The 25,983-nt window shown below is 41.7% G+C and overlaps 1 protein-coding gene across 3 annotated transcripts in view; it reads left to right on the top strand.

Annotated features, from left to right (window-relative positions):
• The window catches only part of LOC132883445 (mucin-2-like), a 38,725-nt gene extending 13,793 nt beyond the window's left edge, over positions 1–24,932 (top strand). For all 3 annotated transcript variants that reach the window (XM_060917097.1, XM_060917098.1, XM_060917096.1), the window contains exons 7-13: positions 1–328; positions 551–615; positions 809–984; positions 2,380–2,492; positions 21,492–21,556; positions 21,654–21,829; positions 22,603–24,932. The exon at positions 1–328 is cut by the window's left edge and continues 1,621 nt beyond it. In XM_060917097.1, coding sequence (XP_060773080.1) covers positions 1–328; positions 551–615; positions 809–984; positions 2,380–2,492; positions 21,492–21,556; positions 21,654–21,829; positions 22,603–22,694 — 1,015 coding nt within the window. In that variant the 3' untranslated portion in view covers positions 22,695–24,932. The remainder of the gene's footprint in view (positions 329–550; positions 616–808; positions 985–2,379; positions 2,493–21,491; positions 21,557–21,653; positions 21,830–22,602) is intronic.
• The last annotated feature ends 1,051 nt before the right edge of the window (positions 24,933–25,983 follow it).

Genomic DNA, 25,983 nt, shown 5'->3' with positions numbered 1-25,983 from the left:
TGCTCCAACAGCTACAACAAAAGCAACTATAAAGCCTACAACAATTACTACAAAAGCAGCTACTACAACAACCAAAAAAGCTACTACTGAAACAACAACTACTCCTACAACTACTACTACCACCACCACTACAACAACCACAAAACCGACTACCAAAACTACTACTACTACTACTACTACTACTACTACTACTACAACAACAGTTGCAGCAACTCATCCACAACCAACTGTCGAGATGAGTGTTGGTTTAAAGCGTCCTTATGTTCCAGAGCTTGCTAATCCTCAGAGTCAGGAATTCAAAGAATTGGCTGCCATTGTGACTAAAGTGGTAAGTATGAGAACATTCACCGCTATGTTTTAATTTGGTAATGAACACCATACATTTCACAATCATGGTCAAATCTAACATCTAAAATGTAAGTTTTGTTTAAAAAAAACAAAAACAAAAAAAATTAAAATAAACTTTCAAAAAGCTTTGTCTACTCATGATACAGAAAAATGGTAACAAGTTCTAATAGTAATATAATAATATATATATATTTTTTTGTAGTTTAATCTAATCTATAAAGCGCTCTATGGCTCCCGCTTCCTCTGGAGCACTGTCCGAGCCTTCAGGTGAGACTCATTGAAATTTACAATTCACACATTTTTATAAATGCATATTTCACATTTCATACATTGTGGGTAATAAATTTTGTTTGTATACTGGGATTCAATTGTTTCAAGTCATTTACACATTAGATTAGCCTAAAAATACTGCTAATAATCACAAGAATTTGATATTGACAAAAAAAAAAAATTTCCCCAGACCTCAGAACAGACGTGCAGATGACTTTACGCAAGCAGATGTCGAACTGGTATTCAACGAGAGTTCCACAAAACCTCTCCCATCTGGTGCCGAAGTAGTGAACAAACTCAAAGATATTGCAGAAAATAACAATACCTTCGATGTGGAATTTGATGCCACCGCAATCAGTGTCATCAGTGAGTATAAAACAGATGATGTTGCCAAATTTCCTATGCATGCCTGAAAAAAAGATAACATTGATAGTGACATATTAAACCCCTTTTCCACAAGTTGACACAGTTCCCTGCGATCTTAATAAAATATTTGTGACATGCTGTGATCAAAATAACACAAGAATAAAGTGCCACAGCACCCTTCTCACCTATCTAAACAGCTCTGCTCAAAATGGCTGATTTAAATGCCTGTTCCTTTAGGTGATAATGAGACACTGCTCACCCCACCCCATCTTCCGCCAACCAATCAGATAGCACTTTCCTCATGAAAATTCATTCACAAACGCCGTTCTCAATCTGTGAGTGGAGATACTCAGATGAGGGGGTGGCATAATTCTAATGATCTCCCCTTGTGACATAGAAGGGGAGTCAGATCTGAACTGTTTGTTGAAGTACATGTTTTCTGAAATAGGCAGCCCAAAAGAAACTGATTGGGTTATCTTATTTCAGAGTATGTGGGTTGGGAGGCCCTGCAAATACTCAAATGTATGTGCACATTGTCTGTGCACAATGTATGTCCCCTTTAAAAGATAAAGAACAGCCATATGAGGGTCTTCCCAAAACTGTTGGCACAAAGATGGAAACACAAAATTGTCTAGACTGCCTTTGTCTGCTGTAGCAGTAAGATTTCCTTTCAATGGAACTAAGAGGACTAGCCTAAACATGGTCCAGGATGCCAGTGCTTCAGTGAACAAAGTGAGGAATTTCAAGGACTTGAACATGGATGAACTCGAGTGTCTTGCACAGAGTCCTGTCCTCAACCACTCTGAACACCATTAGAATTAATTAGAATGCTGACTGCACCCCAAGCCTCTTCATCCAACATCAGTACCTGACCTCACTCATGGTCTTTTGGCTGAATGAGCAAATCCCCACAGCGACACTCCAAAAAAGCCTTCCCAAAAGATTGAATGTTATTATAACAGCAAAGGGGGACTCAATCTGGAATGGGATGTTCAACCAGCACATATGGGTGTGATGTCAACAAACCTTTGACCAACTCAAAATACTGGTAGAATTCTAGTAAAAAGTTTCAATTTGAAATTATGGTCAGCCAAGATCTTTTTAAGAGGACCTATATATAAAACTCAGATCCTGAAAAGCCAACTTACAAAAAGTCGTCTGACAAATGATTACATTAATGGGATTTAGCAGATGTTTTTATCCAGAGCAGTGTGCAACATACCAAGAGCAGTTGGGGATTAGCTGCCTTGCTCAAGGGCACTGCAGCCATTCCTGCTGGTCCAGAGAATCAAACCAGTGACCTTTTAGTCCTAAACCTGCTTCTTTAACCATTAGGCCATTTGTATGTTTGTCTTACTAGACAGTTGCATTCATTCCCTATATTTCTCTTTACAGATGAGCCACACAGGGTCCCTGTGGAATTCCGAACAAATGGCACTTTTGAAGCGGCTCTCTCAGATTCTAGTTCAGATTTATTCACAAACAGAGCACTCATGATTAAAACAGGAGTAAGTATGAAATCAGTACATATTGGGTTATAGGATTTTTTTTATGCAAACATAAAACAGAATCAGTCCCTTTCACAAATACAAGCATAAAATGTAAAAATATACACATGGACTCTAATAATTACAGTAAGTTCCATAACTATACATTACACCAATATGGCATACAGTCACTAATGGGAACAACACATTCTACAAATAAATGCAGAGACAGATATACCTCTGCCAACATAGTTGGAGGAAGTTATGTTTTTGCCTCCATTTGTTTGCTTGTTTGTTTGTTGGTTGGTTTGTTTGTTTGTCTGCCTTTTTCCAACATAACTCAAAGTAGTGAATGGATTTTGATGAAATTTTGAGGAAAGGTGGGTCATAGGCCAAGGAATTGATTATATTTTCATACAAATGCAGATATGGATGTGGAACCAGGATCCATATATGGATGTAGAGCCAGGATTTTTCTGTCTGTTCCCAGTGTAACTAAAATGTATTGAATGGATTGTGATGAAATTTGGTGTACAGCTTTAGTATTATCCTAAGACCAAGTGATTTAATTTTGATGTTGATAATATATGGCTTGGAAGAGGCATACACTCTACTGAGTGCCCTTCTAGTTTTATCTGAAGCAACATTATGAAAATATGGAGAATGAAAAATAAATATAAAATGAAACTGAGAAGCAATATATGTTTACAAAGTATATATACTTTGTGAACATATATTTCACAAAGTATATTAGTGTTACTGTTTTTGTGTGGAAGACTGTTATTTACGACCCCAATTACAAAAAAAAAGTTGGGACAATGTGTAACACATAAATAAAAACAGAACGTGAAGATTTGCAAATCTTGGAAAATATTTTTGATTATATTTTTGATTTCATCAAAAAGAGTACAAAAACAACATATCACGTTGAAACTGAGAAATTTTATTGCTTTTTGAAAAATATATGCTCATTTTGAATTTAGTGCCAGCAACACGTTTAAAAAAAAAAAAACAGAGAACAGGGGCAACAAAAGACTGGAAAAGTTGTGTAATGTGAGGAAAAAAAAAACTAACCATGTGAATTGGCAACAGGTCAGTAACATGATTGGGTATAGAAAGAGCGTCCGAGAGAGGCTGAGTCTCTCAGAAGTAAAGTTGGGGAGGGGTTCACCGCTCTGTGAAAGACTGTGTGGGCAAAGAGTGCCATTGTCGACTGTCCATTGCTACCGATGATGACTGTTTCATTAGGATGTGCAGAAATGCAGATGGGCTGCGAGGCCCGCACCAGAGTGACAGTGTTGTCCACAGTGGCGGCACGAATGGCCTGGCTGAGCTGCTATGGAGTCTCTGGCTTCGTGAGCCCTCGTACATTCCCTTTGATTTTTGTCTTCAATTGCGGACACTGAACTTTTAACTATGCTTCGTCATGTTGCTCTATCCGAGGTGTTGCTTTCCCAAGTCTGATTGATCTTCAAGACATCTTTGTACCTCAGTTTCTGTCCTCCGTGTCACCTCTTTCCTCAGCTCAGTTCTCCATAGAAAATGGATTTGGGTAGTCGTGTGTCAGGCATGCACCAGATGTGTCCAGTCCAACGAACTTGGGAGGCTGTGATAAGGGCTTCCATGCTTACTGTACTGGCTCGCCTGAGAATGTCTACATTGGGGACCTTGTCAAGACATCTTATTTTGAGTATTTGATGCAGGTGTCAGAGTGGTAGCCTGGTCAGTTTCTTGAAATGTTTCCGATGGTGTCATGCATTCACTGGCGTAAAGCAGAGATGGTAAGACTGCAGCACTGTATACTTTCAACTTGGTGGTTCTCTTGATGTCATCACGAGACCATAGTTGCTTTTGCATTGCACTGAAGGCTTTGGTAGCAGCTTGAATCCGGCAGTCTACCTCCAAGTCTGATGAGTTTGTGTTGGAAACTGCACTGCATAAGTGGATAAAACTCTCAGATCTCCTAAGAGACGTTCCATTGACCAAAACAATGTTGTTTGACCTTGCCTGTGGCTCTGGTGAGGGTTGATACACGAGTTCTGTTTTTGTGGTATTGATTTTCAAACCAAAGAGGGTTGTGACTGTGGCAAAACGATCAATGATTTCCTGCATGTCATCCAAATCTGTTGCTACAAATGCAGAGTCAACTACATACAGCAGTTCTTGGATGCAAATTTGCAGAGTTTTGGTTGAGGACTTGAGTCTGGCAAGATTGAAGAGTTTGCCTTCTGATCGAGTCCTGATGTAGACTCCTTTATCTAGGTTAGTGCCCAAAGTCTAGGACTGCTGTAAGGTAGAGTATAAACAATGTCAGGGCAAGAATGCATCCCTGTTTGACACCATGATTGACAGGAAAAGCTTCAATAATGTCTTCTCCAACTGAAACCTTTCCAGACATGTTCTCATGGAAGAACTTAATGAGCCGTATTCGTCTTTCCAGGCATCCATCCACTTCTGGTATCTTCCAAAGCATCTCTGTCAATGGTGGCAAAGGTCTTCGTGAAGTCTACAAAAGCCATGTACAGAGGTTGAAGTTGCTCGATGGCTTTCTCTTGGAGTTGTCTCAGGGTAAAGATCATATCTGAGGTAGATCTGCCAGCCCTGAAACTGCACTGACTTTCTGGAAGTACATCTTCTGAGATATTTTTAATTCAGTTTAGAACTATCTTGGCCAGAATCTTCCCTGCAATGGAAAGCAAAGATATGCCATGGTGGTTTCCACATTTGCTCCTTTGTTGTGTTTGTAGATGGTCACAATTACTGTATCTTTGAAGTCTTGGGGAAGACACATGTTCTCCTAACATGCATTGTACAGTTTTAAGAGTGCAGCTGTTAGGCTGGGGCCACCTTGCTTCAACATGTCAGCTGGGATGCTGTCTTGGTCGGGTGTTTTGCCACATCCTTGAGTGCTTTCTCAAGCTCATCTGATGTAATGGGTACACACAGATCTTCTCTTGTTGGTCTCCTCTCAAGCCAGCAACATGCCTCAGGATTGGCTGGCCCTTGATGGTTTAGGAGATTGGAGAAATGCTCCTTCCAAATTCTTTTTATGTCTTACAGATTTGTGTGGTGTATACTTCCATCAGCACTTTTCAATGGTGCCACTACATTTGTTTTTGGTCCATAGACGAGGACGTAGGTTTGGTATTAACATTGGTGGGGACATAAACCCAGTGCCAACCCCCAGTGGCATCAACATTAGAGGGTCACAATATTTTGCTCCGTTGTGTTCCACCAAAAGAGTATCTGTCATCTCTCCAAAGTCCAGACTTTTAAAATTTGAAGTTCAGAACTGTAGTAACAATAATAATAATAATAATAATAATAATAATAATAATAATAATAATTAAAGCCACTAGCGGCCTTGACGGGCCCTTGCACGTGTGGTTCCGCAGCCCAGGACATCCCGCCACCCAACAAAACAGTTACATGTCATATGTTCATCAAATGTTCAAAGGTGATGTGCATGTTGCAAATGCCATGACTGCTTGACGGATGAGAAATAGTCAGACAAAGACTGTAAGTGTGTGTGTGTGTGTGTGTGTGTGTGTGTGTGTGTGTGTTTCTGTGGTGTGAAAATGTACATTTATATATGTACAAAACTATACATGTGTCTCCTCCTTATCTCTATCTCACGCTGTAATCTTAAGTCATCTTAGCTTTCCTGTGTCTGCAGTGTGTGTGTGTGTGTACATGCAAAGTTTTCATATTGTCTGCAACAAAATGCACAATGATGGCAGGTCACTAATATATAGATTTAGGCACTGCCTAAAAGCGGAGCTCCCATCTGTTTCTGGGTTGTAGAATTTTCTTATATCCTAGCCCAGGGGTGTCCAAACTGATCCATAAAGGGCCGTGTGGCTGCAGGTTTTCATTCCAGCCATGCAGCAGCACACCTGACTTGGCTCATTCAATCAACTGAACTGTCTTCACACAGTCAAATACTTGCAGCCACACCCACCCTTGATTAAAGGGTGGGTGTGTCAGTTGACTGAATAAGCCAAATTAGGTGTGCTGCTGCATGGCTGGAATGAAAACCTGCAGCCACACGGCCCTTTATGGATCAGTTTGGACACCCCTGGTGTACGTGGATCACCAGTCATACACACCGCCTAGTGGTCAGTGTTAGTAATTACCAGTCATACACACCGCCTAGTGGTCAGTGTTAGTAATTACCAGTCATACACACCACCTAGTGGCCAGTGTTAGTAATTACCAGTCATACACACCACCCAGTGGCCAGTGTTAGTAATTACCAGTCATACACACTGCCCCACGGTGGTGTAGTGGTTAGCGCTGTCGCCTCACAGCAAGAAGGTCCTGGGTTCAAGCCCCGGGGCCGGCGAGGGCCTTTCTGTGTGGAGTTTGCATGTTCTCCCCGTGTCCGCGTGGGTTTCCTCCGGGTGCTCCGGTTTCCCCCACAGTCCAAAGACATGCAGGTTAGGTTAACTGGCGACTCTAAATTGACCGTAGGTGTGAATGTGAGTGTGAATGGTTGTCTGTGTCTATGTGTCAGCCCTGTGATGACCTGGCGACTTGTCCAGGGTGTACCCCGCCTTTCACCCGTAGTCAGCTGGGATAGGCTCCAGCTTGCCTGCGACCCTGTGGAAGGATAAAGCGGCTTGAGATAATGAGATGAGATGAGACACACCGCCCAGTGGCCAGTGCTAGTAATTACCAGTCATACACACCGCCAAGTGGCCAGTGCGAGCCAGTAAAGCAGGGGTGTCAAACCTGATCCATAAAGGGCCGTGTGGCTGCAGGTTTTCATACCAGCCATGCAGCAGCACCCTGATTTGGCTTATTCAATCAACTGACACACCCACCCTTTAATCAAGGGTGGGTGTGGCTGCAAGTATTTGACTGTGTGAAGACAGTTCAGTTGATTGAATGAGCCAAGTCAGGTGTGCTGCTGCATGGCTGGAATGAAAACCTGCAGCCACACGGCCCTTTATGGATCAGGTTTGACACCCCTGACGTACACGGACAAACTACAAAAAATCGACTTGATGGGTTTACCATTTTTTCTTAGGTATGGTGCTCCACTGGAGCTCCGCTATTAGTGTGTGTGTGTGTGTGTGTCAGAGGGAGAGAGAGAGAGAGAGAGAGAAAGTGTGTGTGTGAAAGAGAGTGTGCTCATAGATGTTGCGTGTGCATGTGAGTGCATACTTGTGAGAGAGTGTGTGTATGCATAAATATGCATATGACTGTGCGTGTGTGTATGAGTGTGCACAGAATTGTATGTTATATCATCGGTCTCACGATATCCAATATTTTGTAAAGTTTCAGATCAATCCATCAATGAATTGAACATTTTTTTCCCCATTTCCTGCTTGGCCAGGTGGTGGCGCTATAACAGGCAGGCCCATTGGGCATCAGGTTATCATAATAATCATAATATCTATTGAAGTAATAAGTGTCTGACCATACAGTCAATGCACTGTGGCTTTCTGACACGTTTCCTGTTTATGTGGCAAGATATTAAAATCATAAGGCTATTTCAACATTACAAGATATCAAAAATCCCTTCACAATTTAATATCCGCGACATCTTGGCATCACGTATAACAAATTTCACATGAATCTCATGAACCATCTAGGAGGAGCATGTTAAAATTCATCATGTGTCAAAACACACATATTCAAAACCCTATTCTTTCCTTGGCCAGTTGGTGGCGCTATAGAAATCTTGCAGTCACGTGACCGGAAAGTACACAGCCGCTATCTTGTTGGTAAAAAACACAGCTGAATACTGCTGCACTCGTGTGCAGAATGGATCAATTTCAACCGACGGACTACACGGCTCATTTTTCTAATGAACAGATAACTAGATATATGTCTAAAATAAACGATCTACAGATTAGTGACCCTTATGGTTTACCGGATGTAGTTTTCATGACCGTGTCAGTGGATTTTGAACTGCCAGCAGAATACCCAGACGTGTATAATTACCTCATTAACTTTCTCTCGCTGTTCAGTTGTGAAGCACTGCGTGCTTATAAATCTCTGGACAGTTACCTTTACAGAAATTCAGGATTTGTCACCGACTCAGATGTGGCATCTTGTAAACAAGAAAATAACAATCCTCATTGGATGGGTAAGTCACTTAAGTATTGAGTATAGCACTGACCAGCCGATTATAGAATAGAATAAGGTAATTCCAGCTGTAATTCCAAATCGTCCGTCTTGTTTACCATGGATCTGGCATTGGAGAGATAGAGGCTTAGCAGTGGAGATTTGAGTGGCTGTTTTCTGAGCTTAGTCAACAGGCTGGCTCTGCAGCCTCGCTTTTGCTTCCGCTCCCGGCGCCGCCTCCTTCGCTTTGCTTCCGATAACAATCCACGGAGACCCCGCTGGTCTCGCTATCTCGTCCGGAATGTTGTGCATGCGATGGAAATCGCTACAAACCGTCATTTTCTGCTGGAAACCAATGTCCAGTAAGTCCATACGGTTGTAGTGGATATTGAAGTCCGGTACAGATGAACAACACGCAAAAATACACACAAAAAACATAAAAAACGTGCACAGGTAGGGAGAGCTTGTAGCCGCAGCCATTGTAGTAGAATTGTATATAGTAGGGTTTTCCAGAAGAAAAGGTAGAAGTAAAAGTAGAAGCAGAAGTAGAAGTAGAAGGCGGAAATATGGCGTTTGACCGACAAGATGGCGTCTGTCACAACCTGGATCGGCTGTGACGTCACATGCAAGTGCTCCATACCAGACAGGCCCATAATGGCTAAAGAGTATCAGAATCAGAATCATATTACAAGATATCAAGTTCAACATTCAGCAATATCTTGGCATATTATGTTATTTCAACATATTACAACATATCAAAAATCCCTTAGCAATTTAACTTCAGCAGTATCTTGGCATCATGTTTGCCAAGTTTGACATGAATTTGATGAACCGTCTAGGAGGAGTATGACCATGTGTAATTTCACTCCAAATGGCCTTATGACATCATCATTCCAAAGTTCTACCCATTCATTTCAATGGGAAATGGAAAAAGGGGCGCTATGAAGTCCCGGGGCCAAAAGTCTGTGGCTGAGTAGCGGTGACAATGACTGATGTGTGTATCAAATTTCATGAGTTTTCGTGCATGGGAAATGCCTCAAATAAGGCCAAACGCGGCAGAATAATAATAATAAGAAGAAGAAGAATCCTTTGAAAAACAATCTCACACCGAATGGTGCTCGACCCTATTGTTTTTCTTCGAAAAACAATAGGGTCTTCGCACCGAACGGTGCTCGGGCCCTAATAATAATAATAATCCTTCGAAAAACAATAGGGTCTTCGCACCGAACGGTCCTCGGGCCCTAATAATAATAATAATAATAATAATATGCAATTCATTTGATTAATTGCAAATCTTGCATGTGATGATTAACTCATTCTACCAATTTGCAAATGTGTTTTACAAGCGAATAATGCATTGACTGTTGGGAGGGAATATGTTCCTTTCCCTCATAAATGGAAGTAAAACACATACGGAGCCTTAAACACTGTGTTACATTAGGCTGGCAGGGGGAGTAGGCTATCTTCTGTGTGATCTTTAACTAGTTTTAGAATGCTAGTTTAAGCTGATATGTGATTGATCTAATGGTAAAACAGGACGAGGTCTCTAGAACTTTTTTGACACGTTGAAAGGTTACAATTTTACTTGGCAACAGAATGTGTCTGAATTCTGATTGGTTGTTGTTATACTATTGCCCTTTTGTTGTCTTCTTGAGACCAGAGAGGGGAGGGGAGGGAGAGGAGGGAGTGACAGGTGGAAGTAACCAAAAATTTCTGATCAAGAAGGCGGAGGCTGTTATGCTTATTATGTGAAAATGTTTTATTTGATTAAAAGGTGTCTGGGCAGTGAACAATGTCCACATCACCATCGGGTTGTTGTTTACATGTCTCATGTTACACGAACTTGGTCAGGGGTCTGCAGGTCTTAACTGAAGCACTTCAAATTAGCGGGCTGCTAAAGTTTGCAGGCACTTCACAAGCAAGACTAGATGCAATATTAGCCAACATTAACACAATTTGATATGATTTAATAATGTCTTTGTGACCTTAATGAACACCAGTTGTTGTCAGTATCAAGTCGGATTGTTATTTACATGCCACACAAACTTAGAAAAAGTCATATTCGTATGTTGTCGTTTTTACACACTGAATACGAACTGTTGTTAACTGATTAATTTTACAAGCTAATCTAACGTTACATTCCTCAAGGACAGTTTGCTAGCTAGCAGCCGGTCACTGCACTGCAACCGCACTTGCCAATTGACTTGGTAGCTGAGAAGCTTGCTGTTTTTGTGACCACACCCCCAGAGCGAATATTCATGAGTGAATTTTGCATGGTGTTTCACCCATTGGAAACCTACAGCAACCAGAGGTGGAAAGAGTACTAAAATATTATACTCAAGTACAAGTACTGTTACTCTGATGAAATTTTACTTAAGTACAAGTAAAGTTACCAGACAAAAAATCTACTCAAGTAAAAGTAAAAAGTAGATAATTTAAAATGTACTTTGAGTAAAAGTAAAACGTTACTTTTAACAATGGGTGTTTTCTGCCTCCATTGTGTTGTGCAAAAATGAAAAAGAAGAGAAAACAAGGATATATGTACATCTCAACCCAGATGTTTTATTTAAAGGAAGTGTATCAAATTGAATGCTTAGGATAATGCTGCATTAAAACTGAGACAAACAAAAAAGGTCAATACACACAGTCATGTCGTTTACATCGCCCTGACCACACACAAAGCATTGTACACGAAATATGAAAGTGAAATGTTGCACCGAAATCTCGTAGCTGAGCAATTCCAGCATTATGGACGTGACACTTGAACTCAAAATGGCAACAAATGACCCAGTGCATGTTTTATTGTCTCCCAGTATTTAAACAGGTGTTGCATATTTTAAGGCTGTACTATACTGGAGAAGTGATAGAACAAGAACAATTCCCATAGTACATCTAGGGCATGCCAGAAAATCCCAATAAAAGATGCGTTATGGATGTGACAGAAAAAGTAATCACTTTTCTTGGGTGACTGTACATTTTTATCAAACTCTGTGAAATTGTAAACCTAATGTCGAAATGGAGATATCCATTTGATAGAGGGGTCCAAGGTGAATATTAAAAAATCTTTGTTTAAAATATTTTGTATTTCATGCAGAGTTTCGGAAGGAAAAGTCAGCGTTATGGATGTGACGAAATTCCGTTATGGATGTGACGCGTCTGAAATAGACATGGCATACGTTTAGAAAATCAGCAATTTAACCACTATAACCTTTTGAAAAACTATCTAAATATCAGCTAAAACTATCAAAGTTCTTAAATAATATTTAGGATGGCTATTGTTTTGCTGTTTTGTGGATTTTAGCATACATTTCTGTGGCTTGTGGCAATAATATAGAATTGTACATGATCAAAGTTGATTTTAGCTTGGGTTTTACATTATAAGAAAGAAAGACTGACATATTAAGGCGAAGGGAACAATTCTTGTGACAAATTGGTTCAACTTATTCACATCTGTAAAATACAGGCCTAGGTGATATCTCTGGGAGTGGTTTTGATGTATTACATGTTGCTTTATTCTTGCATGGTGAGGTTGACATTTACATGGAATTGCCCAGCTTGCCTGTGTGCACTGTGTGTTATTGAACAATTCAATTCAAACATTATTTGTTTTGCTTAGTATTCCTTTCTGGCCTGTTGGATGCAGAATGGTAGGAGGACTGATCATGTCAGGTTGGCGAGCTAACTTGCTTGCATGATTAGCCAACCGAATAACAGACTAGTTACCATTATGTTACAGTACCAACAGGTTGCTACTTCAACATTAGCAATGCCATCCACTATTTTTGGAATATAACCAGCCTATTGTAGGTTTTACTATGGAAAGGAAACATTATGATCAGGGGCGCAGATACGTTTTTTGAACTGGGGGGGACAAAAAACTGGGGGGGACAAAGCTGCCAGCAAACCAACCCCAACCCCGATATGCCTGTCAAACTTGTTGTGGGTAACCATAGCAACCAAGCTCAAGCTCGCAACCTGTGCAGTCTGCGTAGCTCAACCAACCGAATATCAGTCTTTGTTTTGTTTTATGTGAGTTGTTGCAACTATGTATACACTGCTGTGCACCTCAATAAACCGAATGGTAATTAGTCTTTTGATTTTTCCGTGAGGTTTGCCTTATGCAAAGAAAGACAGCATAGACGTTTTTTCCTCCCTATAAGTGGGGGGGACCGAACGAGGTGAATTTAAATCTGGGTGGGACGAATCCCACCCGTCCCACCCTCTATCTGCGCCCGTGATTATGATGCCAATGACAATACTTACCTCAACATGCTTGCGCAGATTAGACGTAGAATTTTTGTATGCCGCAATGGTTGTCTTCTTGGGCATACATAATCTGCATTGCATAATGAAACTGTCACCCCTTTTCTCTACGAAGCTGAAGTGATCACGTATGTAGGGCCAGGGGTGCACTTCATTACTGGAAGAAATTGCGTTTTCTGCAGGGTCGTCCACAACAGGTTCCTCGGTCTCCTCCAAGGGGCGCTTTATCAACACCCGTGGCCCAGGGGCTAGGCCCCTCATAGGCTACCTGTCAACCCTACCCTTACCGTTGGCCAGGAAAACACTCTTATTTTATTTGCAATACGTGTCAAGCATTTACAGTGTAAGCGCGTAATTAGCCTAGAAGCCTACAATAGGTTACGTTTGGCTCAGCGTAGCTGCGCAAGGCCCACGCTCACATCACTCAACACATCTGACCACAGAGGGAGAGAAGAACGCGCGCATTATCATTACAGAGCCAGTTCTGATTATTACCACGGACAGGACAGTGATACTGCGTAACTTTCACGCAGGGGCATGGCCAGAGATAACCACACAAGCGCGCGTGCGCTATAATGTTGTAAACATAAAACACACACACCTACAGACAAGTCCTTTTAAAAAATAAAATACATAAAAATAGCTCAGCGGCATGAAAACAAACATTCACTGCAAGTCAAGGTACTTGGCTCGGCGGACACATGAAATGTAAACACCATGGACAGCGGCCAAACTCATAACTCTACAGACCGAAATACACGAAACCAAGTCCTACTAGGGTCTATTTTACCGATCTATGTTCAAGCATGGGGCGGCACGGTGGTGTAGTGGTTAGCGCTGTCGCCTCACAGCAAGAAGGTCCTGGGTTCGAGCCCCGGGGCCGGCGAGGGCCTTTCTGTGTGGAGTTTGCATGTTCTCCCCGTGTCCGCGTGGGTTTCCTCCGGGTGCTCCGGTTTCCCCCACAGTCCAAAGACATGCAGGTTAGGTTAACTGGTGACTCTAAATTGACCGTAGGTGTGAATGTGAGTGTGAATGGTTGTCTGTGTCTATGTGTCAGCCCTGTGATGACCTGGCGACTTGTCCAGGGTGTACCCTGCCTTTCGCCCGTAGTCAGCTGGGATAGGCTCCAGCTTGCCTGCGACCCTGTAGAAGGATAAAGCGGCTAGAGATAATGAGATGAGAATGAGATGTTCAAGCATCATGCAAGTCTTCCTTCTCCTTGAATAAGACCGTGCATTCAACTGCCTTTTTGACATGACTGCATCGAAATACCACTTGCAACAATATTTCACGCGCTTCATCAAAAAAAAAGTTAAACATGATGAACACGGGCATACTGTTTTGAGCATACGATTTTTTAAAAAGAAACTAGCTACATCAAAGTCCTTCAATAAACCCAATTAACCTAGTTCAAAGCATGATGCTAGCAGTAGCTGCATAAGGCAAAATCATGTGGGCCTTTCGTCAACAACAAGCCATGGCGGGCAAACATTAATAATCAAGTGTCCTTACCTTAAAACGTTGTCTTGACCACAGAACTTCTCAAGTATTTCACTTAAATCCACACGGGTTAACAACACACCCAATACAGCTAGCGAGAAATGTGGATCTGTGCTAGCTTTGTATTGCTATTCCCCTCAGTATGCTTACTCTGTCTGCTGCCTGAACTGTGACAATTATAGGCTACAATCTTTTCATCAATTTCTTCAGTAGATGCCGTTTTAGACATTTTATTATCCCCATCGAAATATGCTATTATACTAACAGGATTATAACTCAAATCACACGACACGTATTCAAATCACAACTGATTTATTTTACTGTTGGACAGATCACAGCATATCTAGCCTAGCTGCACATAGCCTAGCTGCTGGTAGGCTGATAACTGATAAGTAGCTGATATTCTGAACAGATTGGTGATCCTTACCTTAAAGTCTGTGACTTTAGGCAACGATTCTATCATTACCTGCATCTCTCTTTTTTTCCTTTTATGCGCCCTGCTAACATGTGAACGCTTCATCTTTCAAAGCCTCTAAATTTGTGTCTCAGTAGTCTGCAGTCTTTGGCGCGCTTTCGTGCGTGCCGTTACATTTTGTTACATTTTATTCTGATACAGTTGTGGGTGTTCGTTTCGTGAACCACATCCACCATGTCTCTTACAGCAGGCTACTGTGCGCTCATTTATTTCTAACCTTATTTCTATCCGTACATTAATGTAGGCCCACGATTCCGACAGTTTATTATTTTATTAATATTACAAGGCCCCTGATTGGCTGTGGCCCAGGGGCTTGAGCCCCCCGAAGCCCCCCCTTAAAGCGCCGGTGCATGTCCGCCATCGTCTGTGTGAGACTCACGCGCGCGACAACTGTCCTTCCCGTGATTCATTTCCAGAACGCATTTCCCCTTCTCCGTTTTAGCCTTTTTTAATTTTTTATTATTATTATTATTTTTTTACTCAGTAACGGTTGTGATTTAAAATGTACCGAAGTACACTACTTAAAAGAAAACATACTAAAGTAAAAGTACACTCTTTAAAAATTACTTGAAAAAGTATAAGTACACAAAAAAGCTACTCAAGTACAGTAACGTGAGTAATGTAATTCGTTACTTTCCACCTCTGACAGCAACCATTTGTGTACCATACATGGAGTGTGATTTTTTTTTTCTTTCTTCAATTAGAAATATTGGTAGGGACATATCAGCCATCGTTTGATATTGGTAGGGACACGTCCATACCATCCATATCCAATTCTATGCCTATGTCCATAGAGAGTCTTCAGTCTGGCAAATAATCCATGGTAGTCACTCCTATCTGCCAGTTCCTGTAGTTCCTCAGCTTTCTTGCACCACCATCTGTCTTTCATGGCTCTGATTTCTCGTTGCACTTTCACTTTAATATCTTTGAAAGCTTTCATGCTTTTATCAGAGTTCGCTTTTAGATGTAGGTTGTAAATTTTGCATTTTTCTTCTAACAAAGCTTGGATAGAATCGGTCTGTTGTTGAAGCCAGCCTGGTGTACTTTTCTTCTGCTGTCCAAGTATATCACTTGCAGTTGTGTACACAATATCTTTCAGCTGCTGCCATATTTCCTCAACATTTTCTGTGTCTTCTTGATCAGGGTCATTTTCCTGTAGAGCAGCTGTAATAGCCATTTTGAGTTTGTGCTGTGTCTCATCATTCTTCAACTTGTCGATGTCTAGTTTCTTATCTGTTGTGGAGGCTGCTCTCTTGCGTCTAGGAAATACAAGTCTGAGTCTCAGCTTTGATTGGACAATATAGTAGTCTTTTGAGCATTCAGCTCCTTGCATTACCTTTGTTGACAGAATCTCTTTCATGTTGGATCTGCGAGTCACGACATAATCAAGGAGATGTAAGTGTTTAGATCTTGGGTGGAACTAGGTGAAGTAACTTTTGTCTGGTTGGCAAAAGTACGTATTTGTGATGCATAGTTCACGTTGAATACAAAAGTTGAGTATGAGTTCACCATTTGTGTTCCTATTTCGCTTGCCGAATTCCCCAATAGTACCTTCGTATGTTATGTGATCATTCCCTACTCTTGCATTGAAATCTCCCAGGAGCAGAAGCTTCTCTGCTTGAGGTACCCTATCACGAATTACATCAGCTAATTCATGATAGAAGGCTTCTTTTTCTTCATCAGGATAGGTCATGATACACATTGATCAGGTTTAGGTAATGATCATTCCCTGTGGGTACATGTAAACTTGTGATTTGCTCCGATATTCCCACTGGTAGTGATGGCAATTTGCCAGCTATCTTATTCAAAATGGCAAAAGCAACTCCTGCATTTTTTCTTCTGTTCATATTCCCATTCCAGAAGAAGGTGTATTTGCTCTCTTGCACTTGGCCTTCAAGCCTTGTCTCTTGGAGTGCAGCAATCTCGATGCTGTAGCAATCTAGTTCCTTTGTGATCAGAGCTGTTCTACGCTCAGTCTCTTATCATTGTCAAACATGGTGCAGACATTCCAAGTCCCAACTATCAATTTCATATTCCTCATCTTTCTACCACTATTATGGAGACCCGCTGGCTGCAGTGAGCCAGCCAGGTAAGGACTGGGTAAGCTTTCTTTACCCCACCTTTTCCAGGGGTTTCCCTTTCCAGGACAGGCAGTGTTCTCCCTAAATAGGGTTGCCTGGACACCCGCAAAGCTGCCTCAGCCCACTGTTACCCAGAGCTTTAGCTAGGCTGTGACCATCAAATGTGAGCCACCTGTGTAAAGTTCCTACTAGCAACTTCCAGCTTCTCAGGCCTGCTGCCATCACCTTTAATCCATTGCCACAGGGCTTTCTTATTCTCCTCTCCGAATGAGGTGCCTTGCACAGTAAGGTAAGACAAATGATGTTGCGCCCCCATCGTTTTGTCTCTCTGGACCTCCAGGCCTGATGCCAAGTGGTGCACAAAAGTGCCACAGACCTGACGAATATGGAAGTTGCCCTGCAGTGACAACTGACTTGCCAAGTGATGCCATCTGTTGGCCATTTGAGTGGCTCTTCCGCATGCCATCTGGTGGTGTGCCATTGACCCTTTTTGGTTCATCTGCCACAATGCACCGAAAAGCGCCCTGCTGCCAGTGCCTTATTGGTGGTGTACTATTTAACCCATAGCTGGAACCCAGGCAGGTGCTACCACTCCAGGCCAGAGCAGACCTGGGAGCAATGGTGACTAAGGGGTAACTCCACTTTCCCCAAAACTCAAGTCCTCCCGGACCTAAGACTCACCACCAGTTGCAGTTTAAAGTCATAGCCAGTACTAGGATTGACAGTATAATGCATTATGGATAGAAATAGAGAATAGAATAGGATAGAATAGGATAACTTAGGAGAAAATAGAATAGAATATGACAAATTAATATATATAGAGAATAGAATGGGGCGGCACGGTGGTGTAGTGGTTAGCGCTGTCGCCTCACAGCAAGAAGGTCCTGGGTTCGAGCCCCGGGGCCAGCGAGGGCCTTTCTGTGTGGAGTTTGCATGTTCTCCCCGTGTCCGCGTGGGTTTCCTCCGGGTGCTCCGGTTTCCCCCACAGTCCAAAGACATGCAGGTTAGGTTAACTGGTGACACTAAATTGACCGTAGGTGTGAATGTGAGTGTGAATGGTTGTCTGTGTCTATGTGTCAGCCCTGTGATGACCTGGCGACTTGTCCAGGGTGTACCCCGCCTTTCGCCCGTAGTCAGCTGGGATAGGCTCCAGCTTGCCTGCGACCCTGTAGAAGGATAAAGCGGCTAGAGATAATGAGATGAGATGAGAGAATAGAATGCATGTGCACAGAACAGAAGGGAACATGACCAATAATAATAATAATAATAATAATAATAATAGGACAGACATTGGGACAATATAATAGAATATATTGCAAGAGAACAGAAGGGAATATGATAGAATAGAATAGAAAGCATTCTGAAGATGTAGAAAAGAATATGACGGAGTGCAACAAAGAGTATAACAATTTAAAAATAACATTCATTAATGAAAATTGCAAAGAATTTGGAGATCACATCATCTTTTGTACATAATATCATTAAAAAATTCAGAGAATCTGGAGAAATCTCTGTGTGCAAGAGACAAGGCTGAAAACTGACATTGGATGCCTGTGATCTTCCATGACATGTCTGTAGTGGAAATCACTGTATAGGCTCAGGAACACTTCAGAAAACCATTGGCTGTGAATACAGGTCATTAGTGCATCCACAAATGCGAGTTAAAACCAGATATAAACAATATCCAGAAATACTGCCACCTTTTCTGGGCCCGAGCTCTTTTAAGATGGACTGAGGCAAAGTGGAAAATTGTCCCAAGGTCTGATGAATCAAAAGTAGAAATTCTTTTTAGAAATCATGGATACCACATCCTACAGGCTAAAAAGGAGAAGGACCATCCAGCTTGTTATCGGTGCACAGTTCAAAAGCCAGCATCTGTGATGGTATGAGGGGGCATTAGTGCACATGACATGGGTACGTAACTTGTACATCTGGGAAGGCATCATTAATGCTAAATTATACATCCACGTTTCAGAGCAATATGCTGCCAGCCGGGGCGGCACGGTGGTGTAGTGGTTAGCGCTGTCACCTCACAGCAAGAAGGTCCTGGGTTCGAGCCCCGGGGCCAGCGAGGGCCTTTCTGTGTGGAGTTTGCATGTTCTCCCCGTGTCCGCGTGGGTTTCCTCCGGGTACTCCGGTTTCCCCCACAGTCCAAAGACATGCAGGTTAGGTTAACTGGTGACTCTAAATTGACCGTAGGTGTGAATGTGAGTGTGAATGGTTGTCTGTGTCTATGTGTCAGCCCTGTGATGACCTGGCGACTTGTCCAGGGTGTACCCCGCCTTTCGCCCGTAGTCAGCTGGGATAGGCTCCAGCTTGCCTGCGACCCTGTAGAAGGATAAAGCGGCTAGAGATAATGAGATGAGATGAGATGCTGCCAGCCAGACAAAATCTTTTTCAGGGAAGGCCTTCCTTCTTTCAGCAAGACAATGCCAAACCAATTTCTGCACATATTAAAACTGCATGGCTCTGCAGTAAAAGAGTCCAGGTACCAAACTGGCCTGCCTGCAGTCCAGATCTGTCTCCATCTAGTGCATTATGAAGCACAAAATACAACAAACGAGACCCTGAATTGTTGAGCAACTGAAATTGTATGTCAGGCAAGAATAGAACAGCATTTCTCTTTCAAAACTATAGCTTTTGGTCTCCTCAGTTCCCAAACATTTACAGAGTGTTGTTAAAAGTAGAGGTGATGCAACACCTTGGCAAACATGCCCCTGTCCCAACTTTTTTTGAAACATGCTGCTGACATCAAATTCAAAATGAGCATATTTTTCAAAAAAACAATAAAATTTCTGTTTCAACATTTGATATGTTTTCTTTGTTCTATTTTCAATGAAATATATGGTTTCCATGATATGCAAATTATCTCATTCTGTTTTTATTTACAGTTTACACAGCATCCCAACTTTTTTGGAATTGGGGTTGTATTTGTTAGAACCCTCAACTATATTTGTTATTTATTTATTTATGCCTCCATTACCATTTCCTGCACAACAGAAAGAAGAGAATACACTATAATCATAAACTCCACTCCACAATATTTCTTTCAAAGCATACTAGCACTGTATTTGATCCTGTTGCACCTACCATGCATTTACGATTTACTCGTATTTGTAGAATGTGTTTTTATTTGGGATTATATACATTTGTGCATTTTGTACATGTGCTTGTCTTTGTAAAAGGTATTGATGCTGTTTTCCCTTAATATATTTTTGTTCATGCTTAAAGGACCCATGGCATGGTGGTTTGTTGATGCTTTAAACGGGCTCGTGGAGGTTTCCGGATGTTATATCCGCAGCCTTTCTCGAAATGAACCCTCGGCACGTAGATATAGCCTCCTGGGAGAAAGCCCCATTTCAGCCCTTTTCCCAGTGCGTCGTTTTGCTAATGAGAAGCATGGAGGCGGGGAAAGGTAGAGCGTGGGGGCGGGCCATGGGGGGAGGGGCTTGACCAAGCTGCGCACACACATACTCACTGCTATCAGCGCCTGTAGCCACGCTGCTAAGACAAAACCCCGTTCTCCCTCGGACTCCTTTCGTAAACTCAACGTGACACAGAGAACAGAGAGTGAGAGTGTTCGGAGTGGTAGTTTATGAACGTATAATACCCTAGGCTTGAACACGCACTCCATAACCAAAGAGGATAGAAGCAGCAACTACAGCAACATATCACTTATCCAACAGAAGACATGCATTGCGGAGCAATAGTCAAACATAAGCTCATAAGTTACAGTCAATTTCCAGACTAAACTCAGTTTAACAGAGCATGCTGCATGCTTTTTGGTTTTGTAGCACAGAGTACCTGGCTAACTGCAGGAAGCGGTTAGCTGCACAGCTAATGTAGCCATTGCAAGGCTAACGCACCGATTTTAAAACACGGCAAAACGACTTAACAGTTATACACTTACTTGTTCGGTGTTTGTGGCTGATGCGGCAGGGATGCTTGGTACGGACCCAGGCTTCAGTGACAGTTGATGTGCAAAACCTGCCCTGTACTGTCCCAAGTTGTGGAAACATTCATCAGGAAAATGCTTCCGACAAACATACACCGTCTTAGGTAGACTCGACGGCGTATTATTGGAGTAAATAAAATTAAGCCACTGCGTCTTCAGGGGCTCTCCCATCGGCAGTAAAAACAGACTCCTTTCTGTGTTGTCACATCCATGTACAGCGCAATTTCCATGTTTCGCTCGCTTAGGTGATGCCATGTTGTTGTGTCCTCTATGGTCTCCTCACTACAAAATTGAAGTGACGTATCTATGGTGGCAACTTTTGAGCTGGGCGGGCAATCCATACAGTGGGTGAGAATCCAGAGGGGGGGCGTGGGGATCATCTCCCTTGCTGACGTAGTAAAGGAAAGAGCCTATCAACGCGCCATTTTAACGCGCCATTCTCAAATGTTGACAAAGGTTGGGCATAGTTTGGTTTACACATTATGACATTTCTAGCCACTGGGGTGACTTAAGAAGGTCAGAGGAACTCATTTTAACATTAAAAAACCTCAGAAAGTGAAAATTTCATGCCATGGGACCTTTAATATTATGATTTTAAGAATAAAAATATCTTAACTATTAAAAGCATGCATTAACTTTCCCTTTTTAACCACCTGTTTACTCCTTTGCAGCTTAACCCTTTTTTCGTTGCTGACTTCCCGACTGCATTCACCATCTTAACCATATCAAACTTCAGGTGCATTTTGCATCATAAAACAGTCATATTCATATTTAAAACCAAATGTCATTTTGCACAGTCTTTTTACTAACTCACGTTATCTTTGCCTCTCTAGCAATGGAGTTCTTAAAGAACAGACTGATTCAATTCTGAACTTTATGGACGTGAATTTTGCCAGCTCTGCTCAACTTCCCAGCAACACCCAAATTGGGGAAACTATACTCAGAGCAGCCAATGATACAAGCCTTCCCTTCAAGATCTTCCTCAATGACATCATAGTGAATGGAACACGTAAGTAGTAAATACTTGCATTATGTGGGAAGTAATATTTATGTGAGGAATAAAACACCCTTCAACGTGCTATTATAGGTGGTAATCAACAATGGGGTGGTGTGGTTCAGTCCAACACAAAGCAGCATTCCTGTCACCACCCTGAAGTTGAATTTTTTTTCCAATAACAACATCGCTTGATGTGTGTGTGGTTTTTTTTAATTATACTACAGCAGTTTAGCCAGAGGTTACAATTTGTAATTTATAAATCAGTGACATGTCATAGATTTTAACCATTTATAGTTCCTTTTAATGTCATGAAGTGTCTGCAATTCTAGTAGATCATGATTGCAGCTATAAAGTAACTCAGTAATCCGGCTTCAATTATGTGGAGTGTTCGTCATACAAGTTCCTGAGTAAGCTGTTACAGAAACAATAACATATTAGAAAGACTGTATTAATATTGATGAATTGTGATTTGAATTACAGCCAGCATTATAGACAGAACTACTGTTATAAAGGCTTAATCAACACTTTATGACTAATCAGAATTGAGAACTCAACAGTGCTGTGTTATAATGATTTATAACATGTTTGGGGTATGTAATTTTAAGTGTATTAATAATCCAATCATAAAGCTCTACATCGTAGTATATTGTCCACCTAATATGTCATCATGCTCCTGGTCATGAGCTTACGAGAACACACTCTCAATTCAAAGCTTATACTTCTGCATTGTTGTCATCATACATCTTTTTTCCCTCTAACAAGTCTTTTATACTTTATTCCAACAGTAATATCATCAAGCGGCATCAGCAGCAAGATCAATATGTTCATGGCATGCTTCATGGTGGCTGTGTCACTTCTGTTCACATGGTCCAGCTGATGCTAAACCACGTCCTCCATTCATAATGAGAATCTTCACTCAGTTTGACAATCCTGTTCCTTTAATGAATAATGCAAATACACCGAGTTAATTTTTGAATATTGTGCATGATTAAAAAGCACAATAAAATAAATCATCATCAGATTATGTACCAGCCAACCAGTATGAATGTGCAAGGGTAGGCTTTGGTCAGTACTCATAGCTTTAATTATTTTGAATTGCTATAAAAGTTTGTGATGGGCATTTTGGAAATAATTCTTTGGAATCAATTCTGGAGTGACATTTTGAAGCATGATTCAATTTTATTGATCACATGAAAACATGGCAAGCTAAAAAGTCAAAGGCACTGTGGTTACATGTAGTGTATTATTCTGTTATAGATTAGCATGTATACAGCCACATAAATTCACATACAAAAATTTTATCTATTGACCAGGCTTTGGTGAAGCATGTGACACTGCATGCAGGGCTTAAAATATTATCTTTTTTTGTGTGTGTGTTAAGCCAGGGGTTCTCAACCTTTTCTGCTTTGAGGCCCACCTATTCCTACTTGTAACCAGTTGGGGCCCATTAAAAACGATCCCAATTATTTGGGCTCATCTATTCTGTTAGAATCTAATGATCTATTGTTAAGTGTATTAATGGAATGCAGCATCACTCTCTGTTGCAGATGGGAGCCCAAAAATTAAATATGTGCAATGAAAACAAATTGTTTTTAATTGTAGGTATTGTATTTAAAACTGTATGGATGTGCCAGAAGCCAACATAAAACCATGCATGCTGGGCATTCTCAGCCAAAAGGGATTAATGATCCAAAAGTGGAGTCTGGTCTATTAACACAAGAACTTATTGCCATGTTTGTGTACAGCAAACAAGCAAGTTATTAAAACCAAGAAGTACACTCAAATAAAGTGGATATAGAAACCACTCAATGGGATATATCCTTACACACTAACAAAGAAGGATTTTTCCTGTTATTTGGAAAAGTATCCATCCGTTGAATTCCCCGACATCTCAAACTACCTGGTGCTACAGATATTGTTCTACACGGACACACAGATGAAAACCTGGAAGAGCATGGAGGCGTATAACTTTTTATATGTGGCTGGGTTAAAGATCTGGGGATCAGGACACTACAAGATAGATGGCAGTAGATGGATCTAAGTGCAGGAAGAGTGCTTATTAGCAGGCATGATATTTACAAAAACAAAACACAAACTAAAGCAGAATCATAAAGCAGAGTATTTAAACAGAGTTATAAACATGGCTAGAAACAAATATGATAATGATAAAACTTCGCAAAGCCTCCATGAAAACAGCTTCCATATCTGCACGTGTTGATTGTACTCAAATCAGTATCAGGTGTTTCCCATAATGACCGGGTCCCAAGAGCACACACAACATGCTCCGTGAGCACACGGCCACTCAAGTTGCACCAGGCTCAAGTGCACAAAGGCACGACAGTCAACTGTGCACCTGCTGTGTGACCACAACTTTTAGCTCACCTGTATATCGTCATGCATCGCCACCAAAATGCCTCAATTTCATCGATAACCCATCGCAAAGCATCGCGAGCTGTAGTGTGACTGTAGCTAAATGAGGTGGATGTGATGTTGGATGCAACTCAGCAATTGTACCCTACTATGAGTAAAAATTATCTTCAACTTACAAAAAAAAATCACAGCCCACTAGATGGCACTTCACGGCCCAATAATGGGTTGGTAGCCCAGTGGTAGCCCAGTGGTTAAGAAACACAGTCTTAAGCAACTGAGTGTTGTGCATTTTTGCAAATGATTGCTTTAATTAAGCATGGATGAAATAACACACAAATGAAGCTGCTCCCTGTACAACACAGAATACCTCTAATGTGGTTTGACTAGTTTTAAGACCTGTCTATCATTGTTTACTCTGGCATGCTACCCAAAAGCTCTGTGTGAAAAGATGCTTGTATCTTCTCACACACTGTAATTTTAAAATAGCAAGCTATAAACTAGAAGATTAATATTTATAGTTGACTTCTATAAACCTGTGAACTTTCCAAAAATTCAATTTTTTGTTCTAATAATATTCTCAGTACTTTGAATGTACTGTATTTATTTCATGTAGTGGCTACCTAGATCCTTGGATTACTGAACTGATTTGTTGAAAACTATTGATGCTGTATTGTACGTGACTCATCTGTAGCACCTCATATTTATAAATGCATAACTCAGTTTTGAATAAACTCATGAGAAGCTATGCTTCTGACTCTCTTTTTTTAACTGCTAAACCTGAATAATAAATGTTTAATTAATGGCTAGAGTTAATGCTAGTTCTTTTTCAGGAACAATATTGTGCATTCAGGGCGGCACGGTGGTGTAGTGGTTAGCGCTGTCGCCTCACAGCAAGAAGGTCCGGGTTCGAGCCCCGTGGCTGGCGAGGGCTTTTCTGTGTGGAGTTTGCATGTTCTCCCCGTGTCCGTGTGGGTTTCCTCCGGGTGCTCCGGTTTCCCCCACAGTCCAAAGACATGCAGGTTAGGTTAACTGGTGACTCTAAATTGACCGTAGGTGTGAATGTGAGTGTGAATGGTTGTCTGTGTCTATGTGTCAGCCCTGTGATGACCTGGCGACTTGTCCAGGGTGTACCCCGCCTTTCGCCCATAGTCAGCTGGGATAGGCTCCAGCTTGCCTGCGACCCTGTAGAAGGATAAAGCGGCTAGAGATAATGAGAATGAGATATTGTGCATTCATCTGCTCACTGGAAAGGCGCTCAGCTGGGCTACTGCTGTGTCGGAGAAGGGTGGACAGCCAATGAGGTAAGCCAGATGAGCATTTTGTTGAAATAATTAAAAGGGTATTTTAGCACCATCCTGAATGCATAGAGGTCGGAGAGAGGCTGCTAACCATTCAGCAGGGGGAAAGAGGAGTGACTGAATATGCTTTGGAGTTCCACACACTTGCTGCGGAAAGTGGATGGAACGAATCAGCCCTGAAGGCCGCATTACATCAGGGACTCGACCCTCTCATCTTGACTGAGCTAGCATGCCGTGATGTACAGCAAACACTGGATTCACTCATTGACTCATCCATCAGGCTGGATAACCTCCAGAACAGACCATCACTGCAAGGCACCACACTGAATGCTCCAGTCAGGGCACCTCCCACGCCCATTGAGATATCTCACATTAGGTCAGCACGCTCTGAGCATGAGCAGAGGCACAAGGAGGGACTGTGCTTTAATTGTGCTGAAGCTGACCATGTGTTGGTCCACTGTCCCACTCGGCCCAGAGACCATAGGAGACCTGCTGGAA

The sequence above is a fragment of the Neoarius graeffei genome, chromosome 3, assembly GCF_027579695.1.
Source record: "Neoarius graeffei isolate fNeoGra1 chromosome 3, fNeoGra1.pri, whole genome shotgun sequence".
Taxonomy (NCBI): domain Eukaryota; kingdom Metazoa; phylum Chordata; class Actinopteri; order Siluriformes; family Ariidae; genus Neoarius; species Neoarius graeffei.
This window is presented reverse-complemented; position numbering and strand designations above follow the sequence as displayed.